This window comes from Trichinella spiralis (assembly GCF_000181795.1).
Source record: "Trichinella spiralis strain ISS 195 chromosome Unknown Scfld6, whole genome shotgun sequence".
Lineage (NCBI taxonomy): Eukaryota > Metazoa > Nematoda > Enoplea > Trichinellida > Trichinellidae > Trichinella > Trichinella spiralis.
In genome coordinates, this window is record NW_003526945.1 from 4,855,053 (window position 1) to 4,882,060 (window position 27,008).

Consider the following 27,008-nt stretch of genomic DNA (forward strand, 5'->3'; position numbering starts at 1 on the left):
TTATCACTTTTTTTTAGTTTTTCAACAAAATCTTTTTATAATTTTAACTTCATATTTATTATTTAACTGTATTTTCTGCTACTTTTTCAAGTGAACAATGTTGATTTAATCGAACAAAATACAGTACTCTAAGAGAAAGTGCAATCAACACCTTTTCTTTTACTATACAGCTTTCCTGCTTGTCAAAAAAATTTTAAACAGTAGCGTTCGTCAATATAAAGAAAAAAGCAACATAACTAAACAAATATAAATAATTATCTATATAATTTTATAAATACTGCATAAAATTAGAGGGCTTACATCTATGAAAATTTTCATTCGCTTTTTTATGATGTTTTCAAAAGCCATTTCGCTATTTACTTGCTTTTCTCTGCAGATTTGAAAGTGTTTTTTAGTTCACACTTTAACCTAAAAATTGAACTAATGTTAATTGTTATGAATGCATACTTTTTTTATTATTTCTCGTTTATTTATTTTGTCTTTACGTGCAAAAACTTGAAGTGGAATTTCGTTGAATTTTATTTAAAAAAGCTAGATTATGAACATTTGACGTTCAAACTAACGATTAGACTAAAACGAAAATTCCACACGCAGCCCCTCTTTTCAGCCAGTTTTATATGGAGGCGTCAGACTAGCGCGTTCATGCTTGATTGATTAATCCCTTCAACCGTGAAGCACACAACAGACATAATGTCGACAATTTTCCACTACTATAATTACATTTTATTTGCACATTTGTGCATTAAAACTGTTTATTAAATATCAGTGCTATTAAAAATGTAAATAACCAAAAAGATTAATATGAAACATATTTTAACAAATTAGTAGAACTATTTCAACCCATTTTAATGCTAATATTATTGAATGTTGAATTTGTTTGAAAAGCGACAGACAACAGCCTGGCACATAAATTTAATATGCGTGCTAGAGCATGCATCGTCTTCGACAAGCTTTGTTTGATTTGTTTGTTTATGATAATAACGCAATTTCATTTGAAATGTGCACGCAGTTATTCAATCAATTATTATAATTTTTCCTTTTCAAATAAAATAACTGAACAAATTCTCTGGATTTATTATAAACGTTGATTACCAGCAACAGCTGCCAAGAATGCAAGCAATGCATAAATGGCAAGAACTGCACGATTAAACAGCTCTCCCAAGGACCGGATTACGTGGCAAAAACTTTCAAAATACACAAATTTCTCCCATAAAGAATAATAATGTTGCAGCAGAAATTTAAAAGTGCAAAACAGAACAAACTAGGGATAGTGAAATAGATAAACAAAGTGAATATAGTGCAATTTCACGCCATGCAAAAAGAAAAATCATAATAAATTAAGTCAAGACGAAAACAATACGTTTCGGAGAATTGATGACAATAAAAGAAAATAAAATCTTTAAAGAAATAATAAAATATCAAAACCAATTTGCAATAAGGCAAAAGTCATTACAGCGAAAGATCAGCTGCTCGATGAATACATATACTTTGCTGTTCAATGCTCCGGCATTATTATTGTAGTGTTGCATTTTCAGACATTAAAAAAACAGTCTTAATAATCGCGCTGACTGAAGCGACTTCGAATGACTGAATGACATCCAACAGTTGGATATACTGAAGACAATCATTATCATGCATACCTATAAAAAGTGGGTGGAAGAAAAAAGAAAATGAGGGGGAAATTATTACTGAACAAAGGGGAAGTTTGAAAATTTGTACATGAATGAATCAAGGTTTTGGTTGAATTAGAAGCTAATCATTGCCAAAACCTTCAGTTTCTTCAATCGCTCGGGTTAATCTTTCACACAACTGCTCGTAAGAGCGATACGGCGGCAGATCCAAACGATTAAAGCATGTGTGACTGCGCGGCAGCCAAACTTCTTTGCCAGTTTTTTCAATGCAAAATAGCTGCGGTCCTGTGCTACCTGCAAATCAGAAATAAGAAAAAAACAGGAACATTAATAATAATCTATTAATTAATTAATTACACATTTTTAAAAATTACATAAAAATAAATGAATAAATTACAAAGCAGTAAGTCTGAACTGATAAATCTTACCCATAAGTTCCGCAAAACCGCCTACAGGAACGCGACAAGTTCCAGTGACAAACTGCAGCATTCTAGCCCTCTGTTCGTTGCTTGCACTGCGCAAAAACTGAAACAATAAAGTAATAAATATTTCCAAGCATTTTAAATGCATCTAAATAAATATCCCTTACCTGCCAAAACCACTGAATCTGTTTGCTGGCAGGAGTATAATGATGATAAACTGTGTTGCGCTCCCAATCATCGATGTCGATCTTTTGAATCCCGCAGAGCAACAACTGCAAAAAACAATATCACCAAAAGCAGAAATAACATTTTTTTTAATTATAAAAAGCACCTCCAATTCACGTTCGTCAAAGATCTTCAACCAATCCATCGGGAATATTTCGTTGAAGCCGTCAAAAAACGCCTTGGTTTGTTCCTGAATTCCTCGATTAAAACGCCATTCAACCGTCAAGCTAAAAAAAACAAAAAATACTCACAGTCACATCTAGAAAATAAGAATAAAATAAACCATTCTCATACTTCAAATACTCTTCTTTGTTTTCTTCGGTCAATTTAATTTCTTTTCCGCCTGGCTTCAATTCGTCGCTCAGATGTTCTCCCAACAAGCTGTAGTCCATAGTGAAGTAAAGCCCCAAATCAGCTTCGTCGACATTATTCTCTTGCATCCATTTTAGTGAATTGTAAAACTCCGGATCCACTGATTCCAAATCCTCCAAAGTCAACCGCTTGCCTAACATTCGCTTGTAAAATGGCATCGTAAAACCGTTGTAAATGAATTTCGAGTGAAAAAAAGCCTATAACCACACAAAAGAGATGTTCATGTTGAATGCTGACGTCCACTTTTGCACACATTCCAGCTAGCATCTTACCATTGCTACTATGCGACCTACGAATTTGAAATACTTCAAATGATCGGGATTTACATAAGATGCCGGGTTGATCTCCAGATTGTACTTATTCTTTCCAGAATACTCAAACAAACAATACATCGGATCCAGAATTGCATGGCTAAGCACAAAAAACCATTCTCTGAAATAAGTTCGACGTTGACAATAAAAATATGAATCAATATTTCAGAATTCTCGATAAAGTAATGAAAAAAAAATTATTCACCTCGCAATGCCACCATAATCCAATCCTTCTTCACCTTTAAAGTTGATAAAAAGTCGACGGCGCAAGTCTAACGGATTTTTCCGCATCACTTCAGATAACGAATCCTCCAAAACGTCGTCTCTGGATACGCTGATCTTCACGTAATTGGACAAACTATTTGACTGAAACGAAATTTAAAACATATGCACAGAAAATTTATTTCTTCTCAAAATTTTCAAACAAAACTAAAATTATAATACTCACCATGCACTTGTAACGAAATCTACTTATCTTCGAAGAAAACGACTGAGAAGACAGGTTAATTCGTTCGAAAGTGTCTCTGTTATGAAAAAGCAAATATGAATGAAAAACCAATAACAGAAAAAGCACTCACGGTGTCGGTTGACCCGTACGAGGATCATTGTATGTTGTAGTTCTGGTGTTGTGGTCGATAAAAAACTGAATACCTTCTGAAGTGTAACCGGTATCCCATCCAGGAGGCAATGCTTCGGATAACAAACTAAACAAAATTACTATTTTAGAAGCAAATTCATTCATGCCAGTCAACAAGCTACGAGTTCGACTGAAGAGGATGTTCCCATTGAGTAGTACGGGTATTGTGATTAAGATAGTAAAAGCGTCCACTTGCTGGATCCTGTCGTCGTTCTAAACAAAAACTATTAAAATACAGCCGCACAAATAATCTAACAAACCCCATCCTTCGGGCAACTGCGCATCGTTGGGCGTCAGATTTACATGAGAAGACTGAAATGACAACAACAAAAAATTATTATTACTATGATATTATAAAAATGTAAAATTTGTGCATAAAATGCGATACATCTAGGAAACGCTGTTGCCATCGAATGTGGCCTTCATCGCGCAACGATTGCCATTGTTGATGCGCTTGCAACATCAGCTGAGTCGGTCGTTGCCAAGTTGTCGTTCGAGTGTTGTGATCAACATAATAAACCCGACCAAATGGATCATACCGCAACTCCCAACTATTAAAATTAAATGTACAGTTTGCATAAAAGACAGAAAATAAAACATCGCTTACCCTTGAGGCAAAGGTACATTGATTGGCCTTTCCCAAGTGGTACTCATCGTATTATGGTCAATGTAATACCTTCGTCCAAAACCATCCAAGCGCTCTTCCCATCCAGCTGGTAAAGACTGCTGCACAGCTTCATCGACCAAATGAACCGACGAATCGGTGGTGCAGTCTGCAGATTCGCATTCTGCTTTTTGTCCTGTAGCGGCTGCGTGAAACTGCCGTCGTCGCCATGGTCGTTGCGGAGCTTCCGTCGGTTCTTCATTCACACGTAGATCAGTCACCAGTGCTGCACAGTCATCCAAAGCTGCAGTGAGCGCAGGAGTTTCATAACTTTCACAACACAATCGTCTGTCCCGACAACTGTGGGAAAATGACTCCGCATTATCCCTAGCTCGAACACCGTCAGCATTTGGTGCTTCTTCACCAAATTCACACTTTGAACAAGCTTGAAAAAAATATTAAAAAAAACAATCAAGTACAACTTTCAAATCGTTCAACACGAAAAAACTTCTAAGCGTACTTTCTTCGTCTTCTTTTCCATAAATGTATACGACATTCCCTCGAATACTAACTTTTACCTCCGCAATCCGTTCCCCACTGCCAATTTTCTGAATTCCCACGATCATTTTTGAAATCTTCACTAAAAGAGCAAGCAGTATTTTTAAACATGAACAGAACTGAATGAAAATGCATAAAATTACGTTTGCCATTTGCAACCGCAGACTTCAGAGAAGAAATTTCAATGCTGCCTTCACCGTAAATTTGTTCTTCCTCTCCACGTCTTTCTATCAACCGAAACTTCACCTTCGAATCATTATTGCACATACTAAAAATAAAATTCTAATCTCACATCTCAAAATTCACAATTATAATTTTTAGTAAATATACAAACATTCTCTGAAAACAGTTATAATTAATCAATGTTCAGTCATATCAGTACCACAACTCTGTACAAGCTACCTTTACAATCCAATTTACCATCGTTAAAACTCAGCAATCGAAATAAAATTCAATCTAACTTGAAACATGTCTTCCAGCTCAACTAAAATTTGCAATTCTGTTCACTTATAAATAATGCTATTCAATAAAAATGAAAATCGCATTTAGATTATTAGCAAAAGAGAAAAAATGAAGTCAATCGTATAATTTAACACGCTGAACCATACAATGCAAATGCAACAATCCAAACTTGTTTTCCAAAAAAATTATTAATCAAATTATTAATCCTATAGTGATTTCATTCAGTGCCAAATTTACTAAAATAATCTGTCATTTAAAATATTTCATATAAAAAAAATTCTATTACAAAAACGCCAATACATTTTCCTTCTAGAACAATGTAACAAACAGTTTAAAGTTTACACATGCAATTTGAAATCTAAAGAAAACCAAAGAAAATTAACGCTACCTAATTTTTTCAACATGAAAAACAAATGAAATCTGATTTCTTTTCAAAATTACACTTAAAAGACAGTTGAAAATAAATAAAAACTTCAGTTATTTAATGAAAATACATCATATTAAAAATAGTGCCACCAATACATCCAAAAAAATGCTTCAATATTGAAAAAAAAACTTGTAAAACATGATAAAACCTTTAAGAAAAAACCAGTAAAATTTTTCAACAATAAAAAACTAGCTGGTGCTTCACGGCACTTCAAAAAAAAACAAACTCAAATACAACTATAAAAAACCGGATACTAGAGATACACAAACATTTTTAATTTTGTTAGCCCATTAACCAAGTGGCAAAATAATATACCTAACTTATCATACACATTTCATATGCCAACTGAAAAAACCTTCATAGTCTATGGAATTGAAATTTAATTTTCAAAATTAATTATCTGAAATTTATAAGCTCAGATATCAAAACACCTATAAGTCAACAACAGCTAGCTGCTACGACTGACACATCAGTTACAACTGTTTAAAAAATAGAACTGAAAACATTACCTAACATCCAAATTGTAATAAAATTCAACTAATATAAGTGTCAGTTAAAGCAGGAAGAAATTTTCTTGATCGAATCAATATAAATTGAAGACCGTAATATTGTGAAAACAATTACATACTTATTCAGTAAAAAACTTACCTCTGAAAATTCAAACTCCACGAAGGTGACGAAGACTGTTTACAAATATCTGACTGAAACCATCTAATATCGTCAACCAAAACTTTCAGATAAGTGTCACGCTTCGGTGAGTTACTTTCCAATAATTTTCCAGAATGAACTAAACAAAACAAATGAAGAAATTTCCAATATATTTATATTACAACCAAAGAAGCTTACCAACAAAAGATGCATCGCATTTCCATCCATAACCACTGCTATCCATGATCAGCTACGTAATATAATGATAATAATGATGAAACGACAACGTCAAAAACCACTGGGAAAGTTCTTTTCAAGAACAAAAAAGTAGGAATGCCTAAACAAAATAAATAAATATGAAATGGAGAAACATAAATTAACAAAAACTAACAAATAGAAACGTCTATTACGAATACTAAAAACCGACAAAGAACAGCAAGCGCACAACAGAAACTAACAACTGCAACAAAAGAATACAAAAACAAATACTGTAGGAAATTACTGTAAATTTGAACCTGCATTAATAAAAATTTCCTTTGTAGTAAATCAAAATAAAAATACATATATAATCATAAATATAATTTTTTAATGTTTCAGAAATTAATATCATAACGTTTAATAATTTTTATATAAACAACATAAATGAAAAACAAAGAGCAGTATAAGATGAACAATAAAGTTTAAGTTACGCAATGTCCATCATTTATTTTACAGCAACGTATCTGAAAATAATTCGTATGATGCTGAATCACATAAAATAGCCGCAAAACTGTACGTGAAAACAATAGAAATTCAAGAAATCTATATCAAAATTTTAAAGTTTAATGAAAACAGTTCATCACTTAACAAAATAAATACAAGATTTCCAAAGTACTAATATTTCAGATTTTTCATATACAATTGCTGCCTCCTTTTTACTACGCAAGTTACATCTGATATTGATGTAGTGTTTAACAGAATAACAACGTATTTTTAAAATGAATGAGTCAAATATATTTGTATGGAAATAAATAAGTTGAAGGAAAACACTGTCATCACATTTACCAGTCAGAAGTAAGAAAGTCGATAAACAGTCGTAAATAGTAGAAATAAAGAAATTCATTTTGCCGATAGTAAATTTCATGTTTGTAAAACCTATTTTATGTACATACGTGTAGAACTCACCTAACAAACAATTACAATAAAAAAGTGAGAAGCATACAGAACCCTCACACCAGTAAATCAGATTAAATCTGACATAGTTAAATAGTTTAAGCAAAGCAATATGTTATTTAAATGTATATATAAATATCAATTTATTTACTTATTTTGTTTATATTTATATTTATTTATATTTATTTATTTTATTTAATGATTAAAAATAAACGCTCATGTTTTCGTTTTTCATCAGAAAAACTTCTGTACATCATACTGTAATACCTAAAAAATTGTATTATTTTTTCAAATTAAATTATTAAAATTATCAAGGTGCTCTATAATAAGAAAAAAATACAATCAAAAGGCATATTTTTTTCAAATTTCATAATAATTAATTAATTAATGTCGAAATATCTCTTTCTATATTTGTGAAGGATGACGAAGCTGATTTTGAAAAAGTATATTTAAAACAAATATTAATTATGTCAAGTTTTTAACTATAAAATTCAACTTTTAACAACATATGTTAATAATTTCATTGTTTTATGTAGACACAATATCTTACATTCCTGTTTAATTTCATATCTGCTACTATTATTTGGACAACACTCCTAAAAAATTTAAATACATGCAACTTTTATTTGTACATATAGCACTGTTATTTATTTATCAATGAACATTTGTGATATGTAAATGCTCCTAAAAACTTCCTAACAATGTGAAATGATTCATATACAAAATATTCATACTTTTAAAATAATACGCAATGTCACGTTATAAAATTAAAATAACTTTTGCTTTTTGTATAAATAACTTAAAAACAGCCTTTATTTCCATTTTTATCATTTATTTTCAGATTGAAAGATATGCAACATTTGTTCTTGCATGAACTTTATTCAACTTCTGTATATTTACTTATTGTATTTTTTATTTATTTTTTCAACTTCGGTGACGCGACCATGATTATTCGGTGTCGGTGGTATAACGTTTTCATTCTGACTGGTTTAATTCTTGTGTTTTTTGGTTTTCGATTTCTTTTTGACGATAGCTTGGACTTTACAAATTCGTTTCCAGTTGACATTGATGAATTGATGAAAATATGCTTGATAGCAGCTGAAACATCTGGTTTTGCCATTGCTGACATGTATCAAGATGGAAAAGTATGGCTTAAATTGAAATCTTGGGATGAAAATGGAAAGAAAGAATTTTTAACAAAGGCGGATCTTATTTCCAATCGGTTAATAATCGAATCCTTTTCACGTTTTCCAGATATCAAGGTAGTATACGTTCAGTTCTATGTATTTGAAATTGCATTTTATTGCTTTCAGATAATTTCTGAAGAAAGGGGTAAAGTGGATGATGAAAAATTTGATTTTTACAAATCTCAATATTATGAAAAGTTTGCATCAAAAGAAAACATTCTAGCAAACTTTCCATCAATGAAAGTTCAAATTACTGATATATCTGTATGGATTGATCCTTTAGATGGAACACAGGAACTGATAGGTAAGACAGCTTTTTATTCATAAAATAAAGAATGCATGTGTATATTAGATGAGTTGAGAATGTCTATAACGTTTTCAAAAATAAATTTAGTAATTCATATGTAGAACTCATAATACATGTGCTTATGTATATGTAATATAGTTTGAAAAGTGTTGGTACTTAGATATGTGCGCATTTAAATCTCTAGTACTTTTTAGAAGGCATATTGGAAAGTGTTAGTGTTATGATCTGCGTCGCTGTGAAAGGTCGGCCTGTTTTTGGAGTTATTCATCGTCCCTTTACATCGGAAACTAGTAAATTTTGTTATTTTTATTGTATAAAGTATTTGAAACGTTATGTATGTCTTTTTTATTTATGAATAATTTCAAAACAACGTTATTAATCATAACTTTGTGAAATAAATTAATGTTATATTTTAGTTTGGAGTGTATCCAATTATGGTTGTTTTCCTGATTGTTCAATGGGAAAGAATGGAATGGATGTGATCGATATAGAAAGCAGCATAAGCAAAATTGCGTTGATTTCGCGCACCCATTCTGGAGGTGCGGAGAAAATTTTAGAGGCTGCACTTGGAAAGTCCTGGCGTATAGAAAAAGCTGGAGGGTCTGGCTATAAAGGTTTGCGCGTCTTGAATGGCTCGGCAGGATTGTATTTACATACAACAACAATGAAAAAATGGGATGTTTGTGCCGTTGATGCTATTATTCACTCTGCAGGTGGTCGTATGACAGATCTTACTGGAAAGAATTTGTCTTACTTGCCCTCTTCAGGCGAAACATTTAAGACTGGTCTGTTGGTCACTATGAATGAGCATTTCTATTATCTATCAAAGCTTTTGCCTTCATTGTCATCGATTATATTTATGCACTAATTATTATTGAAATTGACATCAATTTGTTGACTTAAGCCCATTTGTTATATGAGTCTTGTTATAGATAAAAATTTTAAGCAGTTATTTTCGCTACTTATTTCAATATCTACACCGATTCTTACAAGAGTAATTAGTATGTTTAGTTTTGGAATAAAGATAAAATTAAAAACTTTTTACCTTTTATTCATTTTAAAAATCAAATACTGCAATTCGAAATGTATGCAAAATATAATTTATTTGCAAAATTCAAAGTTTCAAAAAATTTAGTTTTGGTAATTCTAATGATTTTCATGTATCAATTGAAGTACAGTAACAGTGTTCGGATTAAATTTGTTTCTTGTTATAATGTTAGAAAAGGAGTAAAGTCAGCACATTTTAATTTATCACCTTATTTTCAATAGCAGTATTTTAGTTTGAAATTATAAGGTGATTTATTTGTTCATTTTGTGATGTAAGTTTTTACCATTATCTCAAAATGAGGGAAAAATAGCTATGGAAATGAACAGCCAAATTCATATATAATTAAAATAAGGTTTTATTTATATACTATATAAGTATTTTATTTTATAAAGCCTTTTGAACACATTCTCTTATTGCTCGTTGACTGCGTTATCTCATTGGACGTTTTCCTATTGGTCGTTTGCAACATTATTTCATTAGGCAGTCATACCACTCTATAATGCACCCATCCTCACTGACTGATTTTGCTTTGCACTCCTGAAAAGCATTACCAATTGGATAACAGCATGAATATCCAATAGTGAACGTCCAATAAAAGACGCTACAATGGCATGAACTGTGTCCAAGGTTGACCAAAACATAAATCAATATAAAATGAAAAATAGAAAACAATAAGATAAATTAATATATAATAATAGTCAAAATAAGTAAATAAATAAAACAATTTTAATTTTAAAATTTAAAAATACGTCACTGATAAAATTGAGTAGCATATCAATATTCAGTTTATTACAGTTTAAAGTAAGACTTGCGGGTTCTTATAATACTGTAGTTTCTATAGATGAGCAACTTTAACTCATGTTGGTTGTCAGTAGTTTATGAGTTCAATCATCTTTTGCCAACGGTCGAATTGTTACTTTAGTTTTTAGTAAAACACTAAGTGTGCAGTATTGATGCGCATAATTATGTACTTTTATTTTAGGGAACTTTAGGTGTAATTTTTTTGAAACATGAAATTTCATTGTATGCTTCCAGCGGCATTGTTCCCTAACCAAAGTTGGTGCGTACATGACGCTTGTGGAATATCTTGCGTAATTATTACATGGTATGCATAAGTGAGAAGGGAATAATTTTAAATATTCATCAGTTTACTGAAGTTTTATTTGTGATCATATGTTTACGCATTGATTACTAGTCTTAAAGGAAATATTTACTGTTACTGTATAATTTTTTTGAATTTAATCAGTAATTTGAATGATATCTTTTTTGAACTTGTTTATCCTTTTTAGGATTCTCTTGGCATTTGGAGAATTTTCAGTAATCGGTGTTTTATCCTATTCTTCACCGAATGATTGGTTTCACAGTTTTGTCAATTGTGCCGTATTCCACGTTTTACTTGTTCTAGCTTTGATCAGTCACGTAAAAACCATGCTTACAGATCCTGTGCGTTGTGAAAATTTGTTTTTGTTAGTTGTTAGTAAAATGGTATTTTCATTAGGGTGCCATTCCTAAAGGAAATGCATCAGAAGAGAGCATGCAGTTGCTGAATTTGAAACGAGGCGAAACTGTCTACAAATGTGGGAAGTGTTACAGCATCAAACCCGAGCGCGCTCATCACTGCAGGTGTGAATTTAAATTTGAATTTGCATTTCACAAATAAAAGTCATTTTTGTTTCAAGCATCTGTCAACGTTGTATTCGAAAAATGGATCATCACTGTCCGTGGGTAAACAATTGTGTCGGTGAAGGCAATCAGAAATTTTTTGTTTTGTTCACAGTATGAATTATTGTTTGATTTTTTCAAGCGATTTTCATTTTGCTCGTTAAATTTCATCCCTTGCAGTTTTACATAGCGTTAATCTCTTGCCATGCTATATATTGGGGGGTGTGGAAATTTCTTCGCTGTTTAGAAGTTGACTGGAAAGGTGAATGAAGGATGAATATATTAAAAATAATTTTTCACCAAATATTTTTTTTCACTTGTAGGTTGTAGTCGTTTTTCACCGCAAGAGACTACGTTCATTTTGGTGATTTTGTTGTGCGAAGCGCTCTTATTCGCCCTGTTCACAATCATTATGTTTTGCACCCAGATGTACGCCATATACAACGACGAAACGGTAGTTTGACTTTCTCTTTTCTTTGTTATTATGCATATATACGGGCGATTTTGTAGTTTTTTGCAGTTGTGCTATTATTGATGTTTGCATGTTTCAGACAATTGAACAGATGAAACGTGGTAGGCGTACCTGGAGTAAGCGAAATCGTTTGTCAAGCGTGAAAGCTGTTTTTGGGTCCAAAGTGTCGCTTTCTTGGCTTAATCCGCTTTCAGTGCCGTTCAATACGCTGAAACCAACCGAATACACCGTCTGAACAGAGAAAATAGAATCGCATTCATCATTACCTCATTGTCAGTTGTTTCTGTATGTATACTTGTAATGGAGTGTCAAAAAATCCAATCGTCAGTGTGTTATCTTTGTGTGCTGGCTTTTTTGAATTGAATTTTTTCTGTTCATAAATGTCCATGCGTGCGTTTGTTGATTTGTCTTTTGTTGTGAACGGTCGCTTCGAAATGCGGGTATTTTTCCTCCACCACAGTTTTGTGTCCATCGATCCGATCGATCGTCGTCTCCATTGCCGTCTGTTGTTGTCAGCAGATTTGGAAAAAAAGCACTACGTGAAAACAAACAGAACGTGAAAAAGCAATTCTTAGCAAATTTCGATTCTTTTATTTGTGTCGATTAAAGCGGAAATGATCAATAAACGTTATTACACATATGGATAATTTCTGTGCCAATTCGACCATTTTGCTACTATTTATTGATGAGACATGTTATGTAAGCTTAAAAAAAGTTTGCGCTTTCATCATCGATCCGATGAATGCATCTTCTCTTTGAAGAAGGCAAAACATATATATGTATGTATGTATGTATGTATGTCCACTTTCTGCTCATTCGACCAAGCCAAACAGGTGATTTCCAGTGGCGAGTTTGTCTTTTGAGAAGAAATACTGCTTCCAAAGATTATTGAACGTCGCCTTGTCGAAGAACGCTTTGGCGTGATCGTGGTCGCAGGCCTGAAATTGTGGAAAAAGCACATCAACTACCGAGGCAACACACACACACACACACAGAGGGAGGGTGGGGCAATTTGTTGGGGGAAAATTGTTTGCTTATTAGCATGCACCGCTTATGGGAAACAACTGACGTCAGTGATCAGCGAAAACGCTCGTCTGGCCGTACACTCGGCCACGCCGTAGGTCTTCATGCCGTCGACGTATTCGGGAAAGTCGATTTTTCCATCGCCTGCAAAAGTGATGCTCAAGTTATTATGGTGTTCGAACGACGACAAAGCCAAGCAAGGCTTTTTTCTTCAAAGGAAGAAAGAAAAAACGACAAACAAGAGACGTCAAAAAGTTGAAAAATGAAATTCATGTATTCTTGAATCCAACGCATTTCCGCACTTTGGCCATTTTCGCATCGTTTCAAAAAGTCCACCCATTCGGCCAGTTGGATTTTTTCATCTTTGTTCAAATCCGCCAACTCGACCAAACCATCCCACAACGGTTGCATACGTTTTCTGGTCAGTCGCATCTGTTCCGAGTCGACTCCGTACAAATCGCCAACACGCTGAATTCGAATACCGACAAGTGAACCAACGCATGCAAATTTAATTACACAATTTGCAATATCCAAAAAGGAAAACCACTTATGGTAAAAAAAATTTTTCATTTACCTTCGTAATCAAGTAAAAATCACTCCAATCAATCTCTTTGCTGTTGTTGCTGTCTGAAATCAATTCTCCTCAGGTAACAACATAACAACATTCAAATTTCAACGATCAAACCGAAAAAAGTTATGAATATGCTTTTCCACTTGGACAACAAAAACGGATGCACATCAGCAAATGCATTTTCTTCGTTGGACGGCTTAAATTATTTAAAAAAAAAAGAAATACCACTTATATTAATTGAAAAATTGTACAATACACACAGAAACACAAACCATGGCTAAACGTTCGACAAATGAAATAATGCAAACACTCTTCACCGAGTTCAAGCAGCAACTGAATGCGTAGAAGCACAAAATGCTAAAGTGAAACTTCGCCACAACAAGTCCAGTTGACGAGTGGAACACAAGTGTGACCAGTTGCGCGCTCCACCGTTGTTTAAGCCATTCAAATGATCACACAGGCCAGTTGGATGAAATTAACTGCATAGTCAGTCCGAGCTTGGATTTTACTGCTCATGGCGTTGATCCTCTCTTTCCTGCATGTTCAACACTGACCAGCCGGACAACAGCATTTATTGACAACAGTTGTTTCATGCTCCTCATTCGGCATTTCTCATTTTAATGGGCCAACATCCGGCTCCGACTTGCCTGCGTTCTGGAGCCATTCTTCCTGCATAACATACTAATACAGAACTTCCTCACTTATATAAACAAAATGAATGCAAAACTATTCATCACAATAAACAATATTTGATTCAATTTATGTGTAAAATTCTAAATTATGTGGAAAAGTTTTACTACCTGCTAGCTTTCGTCGTGTGTTAGCGTGTTTTTCACCTTTTCAACAGAAACTGGCTTTCAACATGAACATTTTTCTTCAGTCAAATTATTTACTTTATGCTTGCTAGTTTTCAAGCATTTCTTGGCAATCCAGATAGCATGATGACGTCCGATTTGTCAGCTTCACTGTTTCAAAAGCAGACAAATTACTAGCAAGTTTATTAATATACTGTTTAAAAAAAATTTAAATCTCCTTCACTTCATCATTTTGCGCAACAATAAGTGATGCATTCTAGACAAATAAATAAATCTTATTCCACACCTTCCCGTGGCCATGTAAAAATTTTTCTAAAAAACACTGAAATGTATTCAGTGTAAAACAACAAAATGTATCGAATATTAATATTTCGACTGCACAATAATTTCAGACAAAAGAGCAACAACGCTACTTAATAAACATATTGAAAAAAAAACTGTGAATACGAAATTATTATTGCTCACAAAACAACTCTAATTGTGAAACATAAAATTGAAAATAAACAACAACATTCTTTCATATTTTTGTTTTTAATGAATATATACTAACTAAATGAGATGAAATAAATTTTACAAATATTCGTGTGTTTAACATGATACAGTATTCTATTAATTAGGTATAAATATTTTTATATGTAGCATTTGCTCATATGCATAAAATAATAAATTATGTTCATATAAAAAATATAAATAATAATAATATTCATATAAGAAAAGAAATCTTAGAATGAATTTTTTGAATAAATAAATACTTTTTCATTTATGTCAAAAATAGATTTGAATTGTGTGCGGAATTGTGCGAAATTTTATCCTTTGAAGTGAAACAATTATCTAGTAGAATAATAAAATTTTGTCAAACTAAAATTGTTTTTATTATTTTTCATTTTTTGAAAATAAGCAATATTCAATTTAATTTAGAGTGCCTTTTAAAGTTGACTTTAAAATAATTTAAGACTAATCACTTTAAAAGAACTCTAAATTAAATAACATTAAACAATTTTTCATAACATTTTTAGCGCATTAAATTCATTGTACTTCCCGACTGCTTTCGAGAACGCCGTGCTGGTATGAATATCCTTTGTACTTTTTTTAAATAATATTTTTAAGCATTTGTACTTTTATCTTTTTCAGTTTCATTTACAAAGAACAATGGACAGACGTGTTTTAAAAGAAAAAGTTTCCTTCCCAAAAACGAAAAAACCTCACTTGGTTGGAAGAGTGTACAGAGAGAAGAGAAAGTCGTCATCTGAGGTATGCATGATAAAAAAAGTATTTAAAATGTTCGAAAAATATGCATCAAAATGATTTCACTATTTATGACCTATCTTTGATAACCAAATTTCTGCATATACACATATAAGCAGTTACGAATTGTTACATTTCAGAAACGAATCTTCGACCAAGCGAGCAGAATTAATAATGTCGACAAATTATGCGAAGAACGTTATTCAAGAGATTATTCATGGATGGCTAGAAACCCAATAAGGGTAGGTTTACAAAATACACTTTTAAAAATTCTGAAGCATGCTAAAAAATGGAAAAGTTGTTTCACATAGTTCATGAATATTTAACATGTAAAATTCTTGCACATATTTCATCCTTTCGACAATAATATATTTCATTTTTGATTATAAAAGTGAATAATTCTCTAAACAATAAAAATATTACAGTATTTATAATTTTGTAATTCTGTAGGAGTTGCTCATGAATAAATTACCAGTGATGTTGAAAAATAAACCATTTTATCATGGTTACTTACCAAAATTGGATGCAGAAGAAATTTTGAAAAATCAAGAAAATGGATCTTTTATCGTGCGTATGACCAACGAATGCGGTGATTACTGCGCTGTAGCTTTATCCATCAAACATGAAGAAAAAGTTGTTCATTACATGATAGACGTGAACATTAATGGAGTAAGTGTGCGCATTTTATCTTTTTCATATTAATTTATTATGGGTTATTTCGGAAATAAGATATTGAAGAACAGTTTTTGTTACATTATGTAATTGTGAGTGCTTTTCATTATTATTGCCAAATTGATTATTCATTCCGACAGATATTTTGTATAAATAGATCTCACAACTTTGCACAGTTTCTTACTTTTTAAAATGGTTATCAATTTATTATTATCAATCGCTTTTAAAAATTCCATTTTCATTTTAGCGCTGCTTTATAAATTCTTTAATGTTCAACTCGGTCAGTGAAATGGTTAATTATTACGTAAAAAGTGGCCAGCCAATCGACAAAACCAGCAATGTCCGCTTGAAAAGACCAGCACGATTCGTGGAATGGCAGTTAGAATCTCACCATATTGTTAATTTGGAAAAAAATATCAATATAGTAAGCTAACTTTTTAAATGATCTTTTTCAAATTTCACATTTTTTAAATTATCTTCTTTTTTCAGGGAAAAGATTCAGATGTGATTCGAGGAGTTTTTCTTTACAAGGGCAAAAATGCTGACGTGGCAATAAAAATCCCGTTGAACTCGATTCAAACGGATTCTACCAACATCTTGTTTGACGAACTGCGTGCCATGCGTCAACTGAAATGCAATTACACATTGAAAGCTTATGGTATAGCATCGTTCACGTGCCGTCCGTTATTAGTGACTGAATACGCGGACCGCGGAACCCTGCACGACTATATACGTACCCATAGTGTGAGTGTTCATGAAAAACTGCGGTATAGTAGGCAGATTATGAGTGCCCTAAAGTATCTAAAAGATAAAAGTACTTTAAAAAATTAATTTTTTCAAAAATTGTATTCATTTCTAAAAGTTTGTCTATTTTTAGATTTAATCCATCGCAACATTGTTGCAAAGAAATGTTTCCTTTTTACAAGCCCAGAATTCGAACTTCCAACAGTAAAACTGGGCGGATTCCGGTATTGTATTAGTGCTTCAGAAAAAGATGTGAAGAAAGTTCCCCGCAAATTACTCTGCTGCTGTCCACCAGAAGCGATAAAATGCAATAAGTGGTTTTTTGAATCGGACTTATGGATGTCCAGTATGTTGATGTGGTCAATTTTTACTGGATATATGTATCCATTCCGTGAATTTGTGGATGAGGACCCTATGAATCTTTATTATTATTTATTAAAAGGGCAGCGTCTGCCCATGTCTACGGACCTTTTGCCGGACGTACAACTGATAATCAGTCAATGTCAAGCGACGAATCCATCTGACCGTGGAACAATTGAAATGGCGTTACAAAGACTCACTGTTTTACTTGATTCACATCCATATTCGAAAGAGAACAGCAAATGAACTAGGTTTATTTGATTTTAATCATCCAAACTTACCTAAATAATTCATCATCTAACGTAATTGTTCTTTCTCATATTGTTTTTCTGACCGAATAATTTGAAAATTATTATTCATATTAATTTCATAATAATTTTTAGCATGCAAATAATAATATCTGCTGGAGATTGATTCATTGCGTTATAAATCATCATCATTATAAATTATAAATGATCACGTCATGAACTAGTATTAAAATTTTGAATAAAATTAATTAATTTTGTTTCTGGTTCTTGTATTTTGATCGATAAACTTGTAAAATATGCACTCTTACTTCAAGCAATTTCATTCAAACATCAAAAAAGCATTTGTATAAATGGAAAAGAAAAAACAAATTATTGTGGAGATTTTTATTTGTACAACATAAAATGGACAGCAAAGAAATTATAAACAGGTTTGAAATAATTAACCTGCATATTAGTATCGATTTTTGTAGCTACCTACCAACAGCAATGCTTCTCTTTCAATATTTTTGATAATCCATATTTTTAAGCACTGCATATATTTGTAAATGATTTATTGTATAATTTTTGAGTTCATTAAGTGCAGTTTATTCTATTCAAATTTTTTCAATTAATGCTAATGTTGTTGTATCTTGTCAGAGAATTTGTTCTAAAAGCTAACAAAAACTCTCGGTATTCTTTTCAATTTATAGTTTGCATTCTTGATTGCGCAGTTTATTAATCATTTAATTGAACAGCAGTTAAATCATTGCTTTCAGCATGGTATTCAATTGAAACAAATGTTCTGAGATAAAAAGACTTTCCATTCATTTAATACGCATATGATTATATATTGTTGAATAATGAAAATAGTACAGTTGCAAAATCTTCTGCCTCGTATTGCCGTGTCATTTGCAATATTGCATGCATATTTTATGAGTTTATGTAGTTGTTTAATTTGAAAGTAATTGTTATTTTACTGTTAATAGATTCTGTTCAGCTAAACTGAGAAATGTGTAAAAGAAGTAAAATGAATTGCAAATGGTGAAGTTGCATTTGAAATTTCTGACATCTTATCAGCTTTTCTTTAAAAAAATAAGACTAACGACAGAGTAGAAAAATATTTGTCGAAGCAAGAAGAAGAAGAAGATGATGATGATGAAGAAGCGATTTGGAAGCTGAAACCTGATACTGGTCATCCGATAAGTGTTCTGTGCTAACGAGAATGCGAATAATGAACGAAATAATTGCGCACATCTTTGATGTGATTTTGAAATTCGATTGCAACATCTTCAAATGCCATTCATACTGTACAATTTTTCTGATATGTGATTTTTAAAATTTATACTGCGTTACTTTTATTTCGACTGACAGCTTTCTATTGCTTTTTCTACTGCTAAGAATTTTATGTTGCTTTTTTATTAAAATGAACTATTTAGTGATTTTTTAAGTATTAATTTTCTGTTTATTTTTTTTATTAGCAAAATTTATGGAGTAATTTCGCGTGCGGATGACGTCCAAAGAAACAACAACAAATCAGATCAACATTATCAGATACAGTAGTATATTTGACGTGTACCTGTAATTTGTAGAATTGTTATAATACAAAGCAGCATTTGAAATGAGATGAAATAGCTGACAGTTGGGAAACAGTTTGTTTGAGAAGGAAAGCTTTTCTTTGAAAGCAATTGCCGTTCAATGGGCAGCCCTTTGGGGTCGATGAAATTGAACACCTTGGCCGAATGGTTATTTTTCCGGCCAGCCGGCACAAGCATGAAGCAGTCAGAGCGTGTAACAAGGTAGCAAACTCGCCAATTTGTCTGTGCGCTCAGGTGAAAAAAAGTCGACGGACCAATTTTCTATTCTATTCAACCAGTGTCCATCTGTTTGGTCAAACTAGCGGCTAGTATCAACGCTGACGTAATAATCATCCTGTTCAATGGAAACGACCCCTACAGTGCCAATGAGAAAAAGAATGAGAAAAAAACGATGTGCCGAAATAAATTCTGTACAGTAATCGCCGTTGGCCTTGTCGCCTAAGCGGATTAGGGTCGGTCGCTTGTATGATCAACAAGCACACCATTAGCGAAGAAATGGCTAGTGGTCGACTCATTGTCCGAAACAAATATCCAGACCAAGCTCCCAGCTGGTCCGCCCACGCACGTGGTCTCACTTGACCAAATTCCACAGCTATACATTTGCTACTTGAAGCACTCGGCTTCGCTTTGACGCTTTCACAAACTCGCCCAGCGCCAAACTGTCTCGCTTTCCACTTTCCCTTTGTGGGATAGAAGCACCACGCTACAGAACAACACCTTGACCGTTTTCATGCGACGACAGTTTTAGCCGAGCCGCCGCTTCTATTTTCATTTCTCACCACGGCACCTGAAAGCCGTGGCTGATGAAAAAAAAACAGAAACAGAAAAGCCGCCTGAACACTGGTCACCAGTGCACCATTGTCCATTCGGCGTCCACTTGAAATGTCGACTCTACCGACCGAGCCCGGGACAATGACTGCAACACTTGATTGGTTTTAAGTAAAATGATCACAGTCCATAATCAGATCAGCAGCTAATTTCTTCTCAGTGCCAAAGCTTTGTCATCGGATTCACTTGAATAGAAAAAATAATAATCGCTTTCATATCTTTCAGAATACCAGATTATTTATTCCAAACTGAACTCAACGGATCGATTGAATATTATTTTAATAAAACCAATATTGTTGTTGTTGTTGTTGCTGTTCGGCTATTTGTAATTTCACTTTACTTAAAGCTTTTCCAATCCTCTAAAACTAATTAACTGATTGATAGTTGAAATTATTTTATTAATAAAAGTAAATCAATTCAAAATTTCCCTATTATTAAATCGAATTATTGAAAAATGACTTTTCGTGTAACAAACCATTCAAAGTATAATTTAATAATATTTTTTTAAAGCAAAAAATAATTTCAATATTCGGTGATATTCAGTGAAGCAAAGTGAACGAATCGCATTACAGCACTGCTTGGAAATTAGTCAAATTGCATAAATCTGCATAAATTGTATATTTCAAAAAAATGTAATTTCCAGTATAAAAGTTTTGTTTTTATGATTAAAATTTGAAAAAAAGGCAAACAAAATAAATATAATTGCTATTTTTGTTATATTTAAACATATCTATCTAATTATGAGGTGAAAAGTATGCATGCTATTTTCCGGAATTATAAATTTCTATTCTGATAAATGACTATCAAATGATGGCAAGTAATTACGTATGGAATTGTCTTTTTATTGAAATATTTTCAACTCTAAACCATTTTTTAACATGCACAAATGAATTTAGTTATAAAAAATATAATTTAAAATAAGACAGTAGGAAATTATTAAAAATTCAATTTTGTCAACTTTGGACAAAGATGATGATGCACTGCACCGCATGTTTATTTTCCCGTTTGACTTGGTCGTTTCAATTGCATGCTGAACGGAATTTAGCACAAGCTCAAATGAAAGCTTTATGAAAGTTCAGAACAGCGTAAAAAGTGTAATTATAAAATCTGTCAAAGAGAAATGGGAAAAACAGAAATTTGGATCTAATTATTTGCCAAATGTCTCTGGGCAATAAATGATAGACATCAACGATGACGGTTTCTTCAAAGAGCTCTAATTTTGTTTTTTTGAATGCAATTAACTTCATTTATGCTTGCAAAAGAAGACAGTTGTGTAGATAATAAAAAAACAATAATGAAAAAGTGAGGAAAAGGACACAAAATCCGGCAAGTGCAAAAAATCATAACTGAATACTGCAAATTGGTTGCAAATTGGTGCCAAGAGGACTGGAAGAAGAAAGCAGAGGGGTTTTGCTTTTTCATTTTGCACAGCTTTCATTCAAGCTTTATTGTCAAACGATGCAATTGGTTTGTCGATGACGTGTTTGAACAACATACCGCATCATATTTTGAATGAAGACGATACATGATACGCGGAACAACTGATGCGAGCAGGGCTTTCCCTCTCAACAGGAGCGTTTTTGCTTTCGCCGCCGTGTCAGATCGCTTCTACAGTAATAAATCACGATGGAAAATTAACTGACTGAAATGTAGAAGTAGTGGCGCCGAAATTTCAGCTCGAATTGTTGTTCATAATAAAATGTGCAACTTGTCTACCGGCTGGCTGACTTTGCCCACTGCTGACATCCTCCTCCACTTGTCGTCCACTCGAAAAGTTGTCGACGGTGCTTAATCATAAACGTTGATCGTTTTTATTTTCAGCTATGCCAAACACATCCATTTCACACTCTCGTAATTTTTCGCTTTCTCTGCCGGAAGTTGAAAGTAAAATCAACTGAACTTGTGCTATTCGAAAATGAAATTGAATTCACCCTGCCCAACAAATGGAAAATATATTGTTAATAAGGACAAAGAGTTTCACGTTTCTCAACTTCATTAAGCAGTTCGAACAGCGTCATCAAGCAAAATTGACAATTATGCATTGTTCAAGCTGTAAGATGAAAGAACGCTGAGGAACGATAACAAAATCAACTTTCATATTTGTTGCTCTGATTTCTATCTGGAAGATTGAAAAATGCTCTCCTTTATCAACTCGTGCCTGCCTTCCAAAGTTGCTACGACATGCCTCTTTGTTCATCGAAGATATTCACTCCAACAAGGCGTAACGTTTTCCATTAAAATATGTTCAATTCATATCGAGCAAACCACTTTTTAATATAATTATTATTTTTATACAAATCGAATTAAAAGCAGTGGAATGAAAAAATGGAATTTTTTCTTTCTGTGTGCTTGCTTGTTCAATAGTGGAGAAGAAAACTCGGCTGCAGAATTTTCTTCTATTCGTTGCAAACTTAGAACCACTGACTGACTGACTGACTGACTGACTGATGAAGAAAATATTTTCAAGCCAACCCATCCGGATGTTCAGCTAGTTTGTCCTTATTATGTGGGAAACTTGCAAAATTCATTTTCACTTTGTGAATCATCGGAAAACTGAACTAGCATCAACCTGCATTATTCTTCCAAAGAAAGCATCTTTTAGCAGCGCTTTTGAAATGTATAAATTTTAAAATAGTTTACAACACAATATGGTTAGTTTTTGAAAAGCATTTTTTAAAAACCAAGCTAGCAAGAGGATGTTGTTGATATTTGAAATAAACAAACTACAATTGTAAAGTTGTGTGCAATTTCTCACGTTTCATTATTCAATTTGATCAAGCAAATATTTCATAGCAATTGAAAATTAACATGAAAAACTTATTGATATTGACTTGCTTTTTTCTGCAAACGTGACTGCTGTTTTTTTTCTTTATTTGATCAGAGTTGGGAAAATTATTTTTGCGATTCGAAATTGACAATTCTACGTGAACAAATTTTAATTGCAAATTAAAAATATTTCGCTTTTACAATGCCTTTAATTCTGCTGTGGGTGGAATTTTAATAAAATTATCAGTGTTTTGAGATGAATGAACGCATATGAACAATTAGTGCTGATTAGTTGGCTCATTTTTCACGTGCTGATGTGGTACGTTGAGTAAATATTTTCATAAGGAACATTCATTATATGTTGGAACATGATCAGTAGCAATTTTACGGTATTTATGGGAAAGAAAAAAATTTTCACTCTTCGACTTGTCGAATACATAATGTTCTATGAGAAAAACTGCAAACAAGATTCGATTCAGACAGATTCGTACGACGCTAATGTATTTAATACAGCTGAAAAGTTTGTTCAAATCGAATAAAATGACGAGTACAGCTTTTTCAACTTTTTCACATACGTATTATCTATTCTAAATATAAGTGAATATAAATGTGCCCAACTTTGTACTCTTGTTTGTCGTTCATCTGTTTGAAATTGTCCATTTTTTACAATTGTGCAAAATGCTTAATACTGACTGAATCGTTATTTTGCAAAAGCAGCAATTGGTTGGGCTAACCAAAATCCCCTCAGCATTTATACAACTGCATCGACAATGGACAGCGGTGGGAGCAAGCAATTTGCATAGATAAAGTTGGAAAAAAAACAGAAAAAACCTTTCGACAAGTGCTACGCAGCAGCAAAGTGGAAAAAAAAGCTGACAAGTGAAATTGTTTCTCATTTGTTTTGGTGATGGTTTGGCTTCGATCGTCATTTTTTGTTTCTATTTTCGCTTATATTGGGGCAGTGGCTTCAGTTGATTCATCTGAAGATGGGAAAACATTGGACCACTGCAAGCTGAACACAAAAAAGCACCTTTCGTCTTTGTGCAGAGCCAATTGGCAAGCGAATAATTCGCTTGGCATGGTCCAGGTCGGCGGCAGTGGTCATTTGTTGGGGCAACGGGAAAAGCATTTGTTGTTAGCCGACGACCGAAAAGCTGGACAGGCAAAATAAGTTCTTGATATGGGCCATTTGTCACCGGCGAAACTCGATTCCGCCGTTGGCCATTTTACGCCAAGTGCAACCCTTTAGCAGCCGGCGCTGATGATTACCCACCTAGGCGAACGCTGATTGGTCGAAAGCGGATTGATTAGAGCTGAGGCGGCTGATAGGCGGAGCGAACAGCGCAGGGACGCTTCGGTGCACGTTGGATCGTCAGTAAGTGGAATTGGCCGACTCCAGTGTGTTTGTGGTGCTATTCTTGCACACAAGCTGCGCACAGGCGTCTCGAAATGGCGAAAATACGCTTTTCCATGGACGAAATACTTTGCGATTCAGTTCAATCACCCAAAGAGCCCACTCCTCCGGTGGAAAAGGAACCCGATCGACGCAAAGCGTCCTCAGTCAAACCGCCCTACTCGTATATTGCTCTGATAACGATGGCAATTTTGAATTCGCCAGAAAAAAAGCTGACGTTGAGTCGAATTTGTGAGTTCATTATGAATCGTTTCCCGTATTACCGTGAAAAGTTCCCCGCTTGGCAAAACAGCATACGACACAATCTCAGTTTGAATGACTGTTTTGTCAAAGTGCCGCGTGAACCCGGTAATCCTGGAAAAGGCAACTACTGGGCTTTGGACCCCGCGAGTGAGGATATGTTCGACAATGGCAGCTTTTTGCGTCGACGGAAACGATTCAAACGGCCAACTCAGACTGGTCACTATTTGAGCTTGTTGGATCCATCGAACGGAATATTGGGACCTCCTCCGTCGGCTGCAGGGCCACTGTTACCTACTCCAAGATGCATGGCACTGCCGGCAACAAATATGGCATTTCCGATTGGTGCAAACAATCCACGTCCGTTCACTTTGTCCATGCCCTTGGCGTTGTCGCTGAAAGAGATGCAGGACCGTCATTCTCAGCAAGCGAAAGGTGTTTTCTCCGTTGACCACATTTTGGATTCAATGAACGCTTATCGGCCACCGCCACTTTTGCAAGCGCCGATCGTTGCACAGCATCCGTCGGCTATGCCGCCACCGTTGCAACGTTTGATGAAATCGTCAGAAGCATGCCCAGTCCGCGAATCGGTTCTGGCCGTTCTGCCCAACAAGGGACAAATTTGCCGACCATGGATGACCACCGCTTGACCAGTGATTTTTCTCTTTTTGTATATTCGTACAAATTTGGCCCGCTATACAATTAACGGGTCGTGTATTATTATTTTCTTGAAATTTTTTCATTTGTTTCCTTTTCACTTTGCTTGCTTTCTTTCTTTTTTTCATTTTCATAAAACAGCCACTTCATTTTTGTTGTCGTTCAGTCGCTCTTACTCATCATGGATTGTCATCATTGCTAAACACACCACCGTGTTACTTTTTTATTGGAAATTTATTTCATTTGCGCTTCTTTCGACGCAACGGGAATTGGCAAATTATATTGCTTTGATTTTTTCTTGCTCTCGCTGTTTCTGCTATCAACAGGCGGAGCTCACCTCCGCAGTTGCTATGTAAATTTTATCAGGCGTCATCACTTTTTCCTTTGCCGATATTCATATTAGATTAATAACAATGATAACACATCGAACCGGTCATCACAGCAACAGCGAACAGCAAAGCGTATTCTTTTCAGCTTACTGTTTCCGTCGAATAAAATAGTCCAAAGTGAATTAGTGGAGTATAATTGTTTCGCTATATGTCCAGGTAAGCGTACATTGCGCATATGGAAGAGTTATCCAATTTGCCTAACCTGATGTTGTCCAAGCAAGCAGTTCCATATAAGCTCTCACAGGAATAGCATGTTTACCAATTAAAAATACATCCCACAAACAACTGCTTACAATCCTTTCTAAGAATAAGGGATTATTTAATAAGTTTGTCTATGGTAGAAAAAAAAATGAAAACTTTATCAAAAATAATAACCTTAGCGTTTAGCAAGCGAACGCATGCATACTTTGCGCGATTTTCATATTCGGACTATGCTTCACAGTCCAGAAGCAGAATGGCTGAGGAAAACTTATTATTAAATTATCATTATTAAAAGCGACAACTGCAATTGCAAATATGAACTGATTGCATCGGAAGAACACAACAAGAACATTACCACAAGGATAACACGATTTTATTATGAAGATGAATTGAAATGGTAACAATAATATTAGTAGAAAAGAGCAATATACTATGCTAACAGTAGCATGAAAGCTAAAAATAAATTTTTCAAATTGCACATCATGCTCATTGCTATTTTATCAAAATTGGATGCTAAGATTGTATGTGTTTTTCAATAAAATGGCATGTTTTGGAAAACAGCATTTTCTATTTAATCATACTGCTAAAATGATGATTAATTGTTTTTTGTTTGCCTTTTGAAAGGCAGAAAAGTTCTAAACTTTATGAAATAAAACTGACTTTCTTAATGTTTTCTTTCAAAATGTCAAAACGAACAGAGCTTGCTGAACTGGCTCATCAAGCCAAAACAGCAAGCATGAACGCCTTCATAAGACGGGATGTTGAAAAGTTGTTGTTAATAATTCGATTTAAAAAATACAAAATCAGCCTTTGTTATTTTTTTTCATGTTAAATTTTTAAAATTAAGCAAAAAATTAACAAAACGGTCTGTTTTCGTAAAACTGATAGCGTTCAAAAAAGAACCAATTAAGCAAATCGATAAAGTTGTTGTGAAAGAGTAGTAGTGTTCGTGAGAAAGAGAATTTTTTTTAAGTGTCTTCATTTGAAAAAAATCTAGCGTTTCTAGATTTAATAGGGTGTATTTTGTTTTTTATTACTAAAATAATTTATCAATAAACGCTTTTAGTGAAGCAATATAGGAAGATTGAAGCTGATCATAACAATAAAACAATTTCAAGTTTTGGGGCGAAATATCC

At 33.6% G+C, this 27,008-nt stretch overlaps 7 protein-coding genes across 7 annotated transcripts; 4 read left to right on the top strand and 3 right to left on the bottom strand.

The window, feature by feature from the left end:
• Positions 1 to 1,752: 1,752 nt before the first annotated feature.
• Tsp_08848 (putative HECT-domain protein) lies at positions 1,753 to 8,578 on the bottom strand. The gene is given in 25 exon segments (XM_003374073.1): positions 1,753 to 1,925; positions 2,060 to 2,156; positions 2,221 to 2,325; positions 2,385 to 2,505; positions 2,573 to 2,847; positions 2,888 to 2,939; positions 2,957 to 3,082; positions 3,167 to 3,327; positions 3,410 to 3,485; positions 3,540 to 3,665; positions 3,721 to 3,811; positions 3,859 to 3,910; positions 3,987 to 4,149; positions 4,206 to 4,647; positions 4,781 to 4,879; positions 4,904 to 5,028; positions 6,298 to 6,436; positions 6,496 to 6,547; positions 6,594 to 6,634; positions 6,721 to 6,757; positions 6,987 to 7,019; positions 7,196 to 7,229; positions 7,694 to 7,716; positions 8,000 to 8,045; positions 8,379 to 8,578. 25 exon segments carry the CDS (start codon positions 8,576 to 8,578, stop codon positions 1,753 to 1,755), a joined length of 2,889 nt encoding a protein of 962 aa, XP_003374121.1.
• A 295-nt stretch (positions 8,579 to 8,873) lies between these two features.
• Tsp_08849 (inositol monophosphatase 3) lies at positions 8,874 to 9,811 on the top strand. Its single transcript, XM_003374074.1, has 3 exons — positions 8,874 to 8,940; positions 9,138 to 9,233; positions 9,360 to 9,811. The coding sequence occupies exons 1-3, from the start codon at positions 8,874 to 8,876 to the stop codon at positions 9,809 to 9,811; spliced, it is 615 nt and encodes a 204-aa protein (XP_003374122.1).
• A 1,051-nt stretch (positions 9,812 to 10,862) lies between these two features.
• On the top strand, positions 10,863 to 12,360 carry Tsp_08850 (palmitoyltransferase ZDHHC3). The gene is made up of 8 exons (XM_003374075.1): positions 10,863 to 10,919; positions 10,974 to 11,096; positions 11,281 to 11,434; positions 11,490 to 11,614; positions 11,671 to 11,767; positions 11,834 to 11,915; positions 11,977 to 12,107; positions 12,205 to 12,360. The coding sequence occupies exons 2-8, from the start codon at positions 11,002 to 11,004 to the stop codon at positions 12,358 to 12,360; spliced, it is 840 nt and encodes a 279-aa protein (XP_003374123.1). The 5' UTR covers positions 10,863 to 10,919; positions 10,974 to 11,001.
• Positions 12,361 to 12,937: 577 nt separating this feature from the next.
• Positions 12,938 to 14,328, bottom strand: Tsp_08851 (calexcitin-1). Its single transcript, XM_003374076.1, has 5 exons — positions 14,274 to 14,328; positions 13,723 to 13,775; positions 13,388 to 13,616; positions 13,195 to 13,292; positions 12,938 to 13,063 (listed from the first exon to the last, which is right to left on the bottom strand). Exons 1-5 carry the CDS (start codon positions 14,326 to 14,328, stop codon positions 12,938 to 12,940), a joined length of 561 nt encoding a protein of 186 aa, XP_003374124.1.
• Positions 14,329 to 15,127: 799 nt separating this feature from the next.
• On the top strand, positions 15,128 to 18,999 carry Tsp_08852 (putative SH2 domain protein). The gene is made up of 9 exons (XM_003374077.1): positions 15,128 to 15,135; positions 15,551 to 15,599; positions 15,666 to 15,785; positions 15,920 to 16,021; positions 16,230 to 16,448; positions 16,699 to 16,875; positions 16,941 to 17,265; positions 17,329 to 17,756; positions 18,880 to 18,999. The coding sequence occupies exons 1-9, from the start codon at positions 15,128 to 15,130 to the stop codon at positions 18,997 to 18,999; spliced, it is 1,548 nt and encodes a 515-aa protein (XP_003374125.1).
• Positions 19,000 to 19,715: 716 nt separating this feature from the next.
• Tsp_08853 (hypothetical protein) lies at positions 19,716 to 20,149 on the bottom strand. Its single transcript, XM_003374078.1, is given in 2 exon segments — positions 19,716 to 20,080; positions 20,095 to 20,149. The coding sequence occupies 2 exon segments, from the start codon at positions 20,147 to 20,149 to the stop codon at positions 19,716 to 19,718; spliced, it is 420 nt and encodes a 139-aa protein (XP_003374126.1).
• Positions 20,150 to 24,420: 4,271 nt separating this feature from the next.
• Positions 24,421 to 25,275, top strand: Tsp_08854 (forkhead box protein D3). The gene has a single exon (XM_003374079.1). The coding sequence runs from the start codon at positions 24,421 to 24,423 to the stop codon at positions 25,273 to 25,275; it is 855 nt and encodes a 284-aa protein (XP_003374127.1).
• Positions 25,276 to 27,008: the final 1,733 nt, after the last annotated feature.

Bases quoted from the DNA above. Each gene is read 5' to 3' on its own strand.
- Tsp_08848 (XM_003374073.1), bottom strand. From the start codon at position 8,578: ATGTCAGCAATGGCAAAACCAGATGTTTCAGCTGCTATCAAGCATATT. The intron at 4,150-4,205 runs GTAAGCGATGTT...TAATTTTAATAG, and splicing joins AATGTACCTTTGCCTCAAGG to TTGGGAGTTGCGGTATGATC. The intron at 2,848-2,887 runs GTCAGCATTCAA...GTGTGGTTATAG, and splicing joins GAATGTGTGCAAAAGTGGAC to GCTTTTTTTCACTCGAAATT.
- Tsp_08849 (XM_003374074.1), top strand. From the start codon at position 8,874: ATGAAAGTTCAAATTACTGATATATCTGTATGGATTGATCCTTTAGAT. The intron at 8,941-9,137 runs GTAAGACAGCTT...AGTACTTTTTAG, and splicing joins TGGAACACAGGAACTGATAG to AAGGCATATTGGAAAGTGTT. The intron at 9,234-9,359 runs GTAAATTTTGTT...GTTATATTTTAG, and splicing joins TCCCTTTACATCGGAAACTA to TTTGGAGTGTATCCAATTAT.
- Tsp_08850 (XM_003374075.1), top strand. From the start codon at position 11,002: ATGAAATTTCATTGTATGCTTCCAGCGGCATTGTTCCCTAACCAAAGT. The intron at 11,435-11,489 runs GTGCGTTGTGAA...TATTTTCATTAG, and splicing joins AAACCATGCTTACAGATCCT to GGTGCCATTCCTAAAGGAAA. The intron at 11,768-11,833 runs GTATGAATTATT...CATCCCTTGCAG, and splicing joins AATTTTTTGTTTTGTTCACA to TTTTACATAGCGTTAATCTC.
- Tsp_08851 (XM_003374076.1), bottom strand. From the start codon at position 14,328: ATGCCGAATGAGGAGCATGAAACAACTGTTGTCAATAAATGCTGTTGT. The intron at 13,617-13,722 runs GTAAATGAAAAA...ATTCGAATTCAG, and splicing joins ATTTTTACTTGATTACGAAG to CGTGTTGGCGATTTGTACGG. The intron at 13,293-13,387 runs GTTTGTCGTTTT...TCACTTTTGCAG, and splicing joins TCAACTTTTTGACGTCTCTT to GCGATGGAAAAATCGACTTT.
- Tsp_08852 (XM_003374077.1), top strand. The intron at 16,022-16,229 runs GTAGGTTTACAA...GTAATTCTGTAG, and splicing joins TGGCTAGAAACCCAATAAGG to GAGTTGCTCATGAATAAATT. The intron at 16,449-16,698 runs GTAAGTGTGCGC...TTTTCATTTTAG, and splicing joins TAGACGTGAACATTAATGGA to CGCTGCTTTATAAATTCTTT.
- Tsp_08853 (XM_003374078.1), bottom strand. From the start codon at position 20,149: ATGAAAATAGAAGCGGCGGCTCGGCTAAAACTGTCGTCGCATGAAAAC.
- Tsp_08854 (XM_003374079.1), top strand. From the start codon at position 24,421: ATGGCGAAAATACGCTTTTCCATGGACGAAATACTTTGCGATTCAGTT.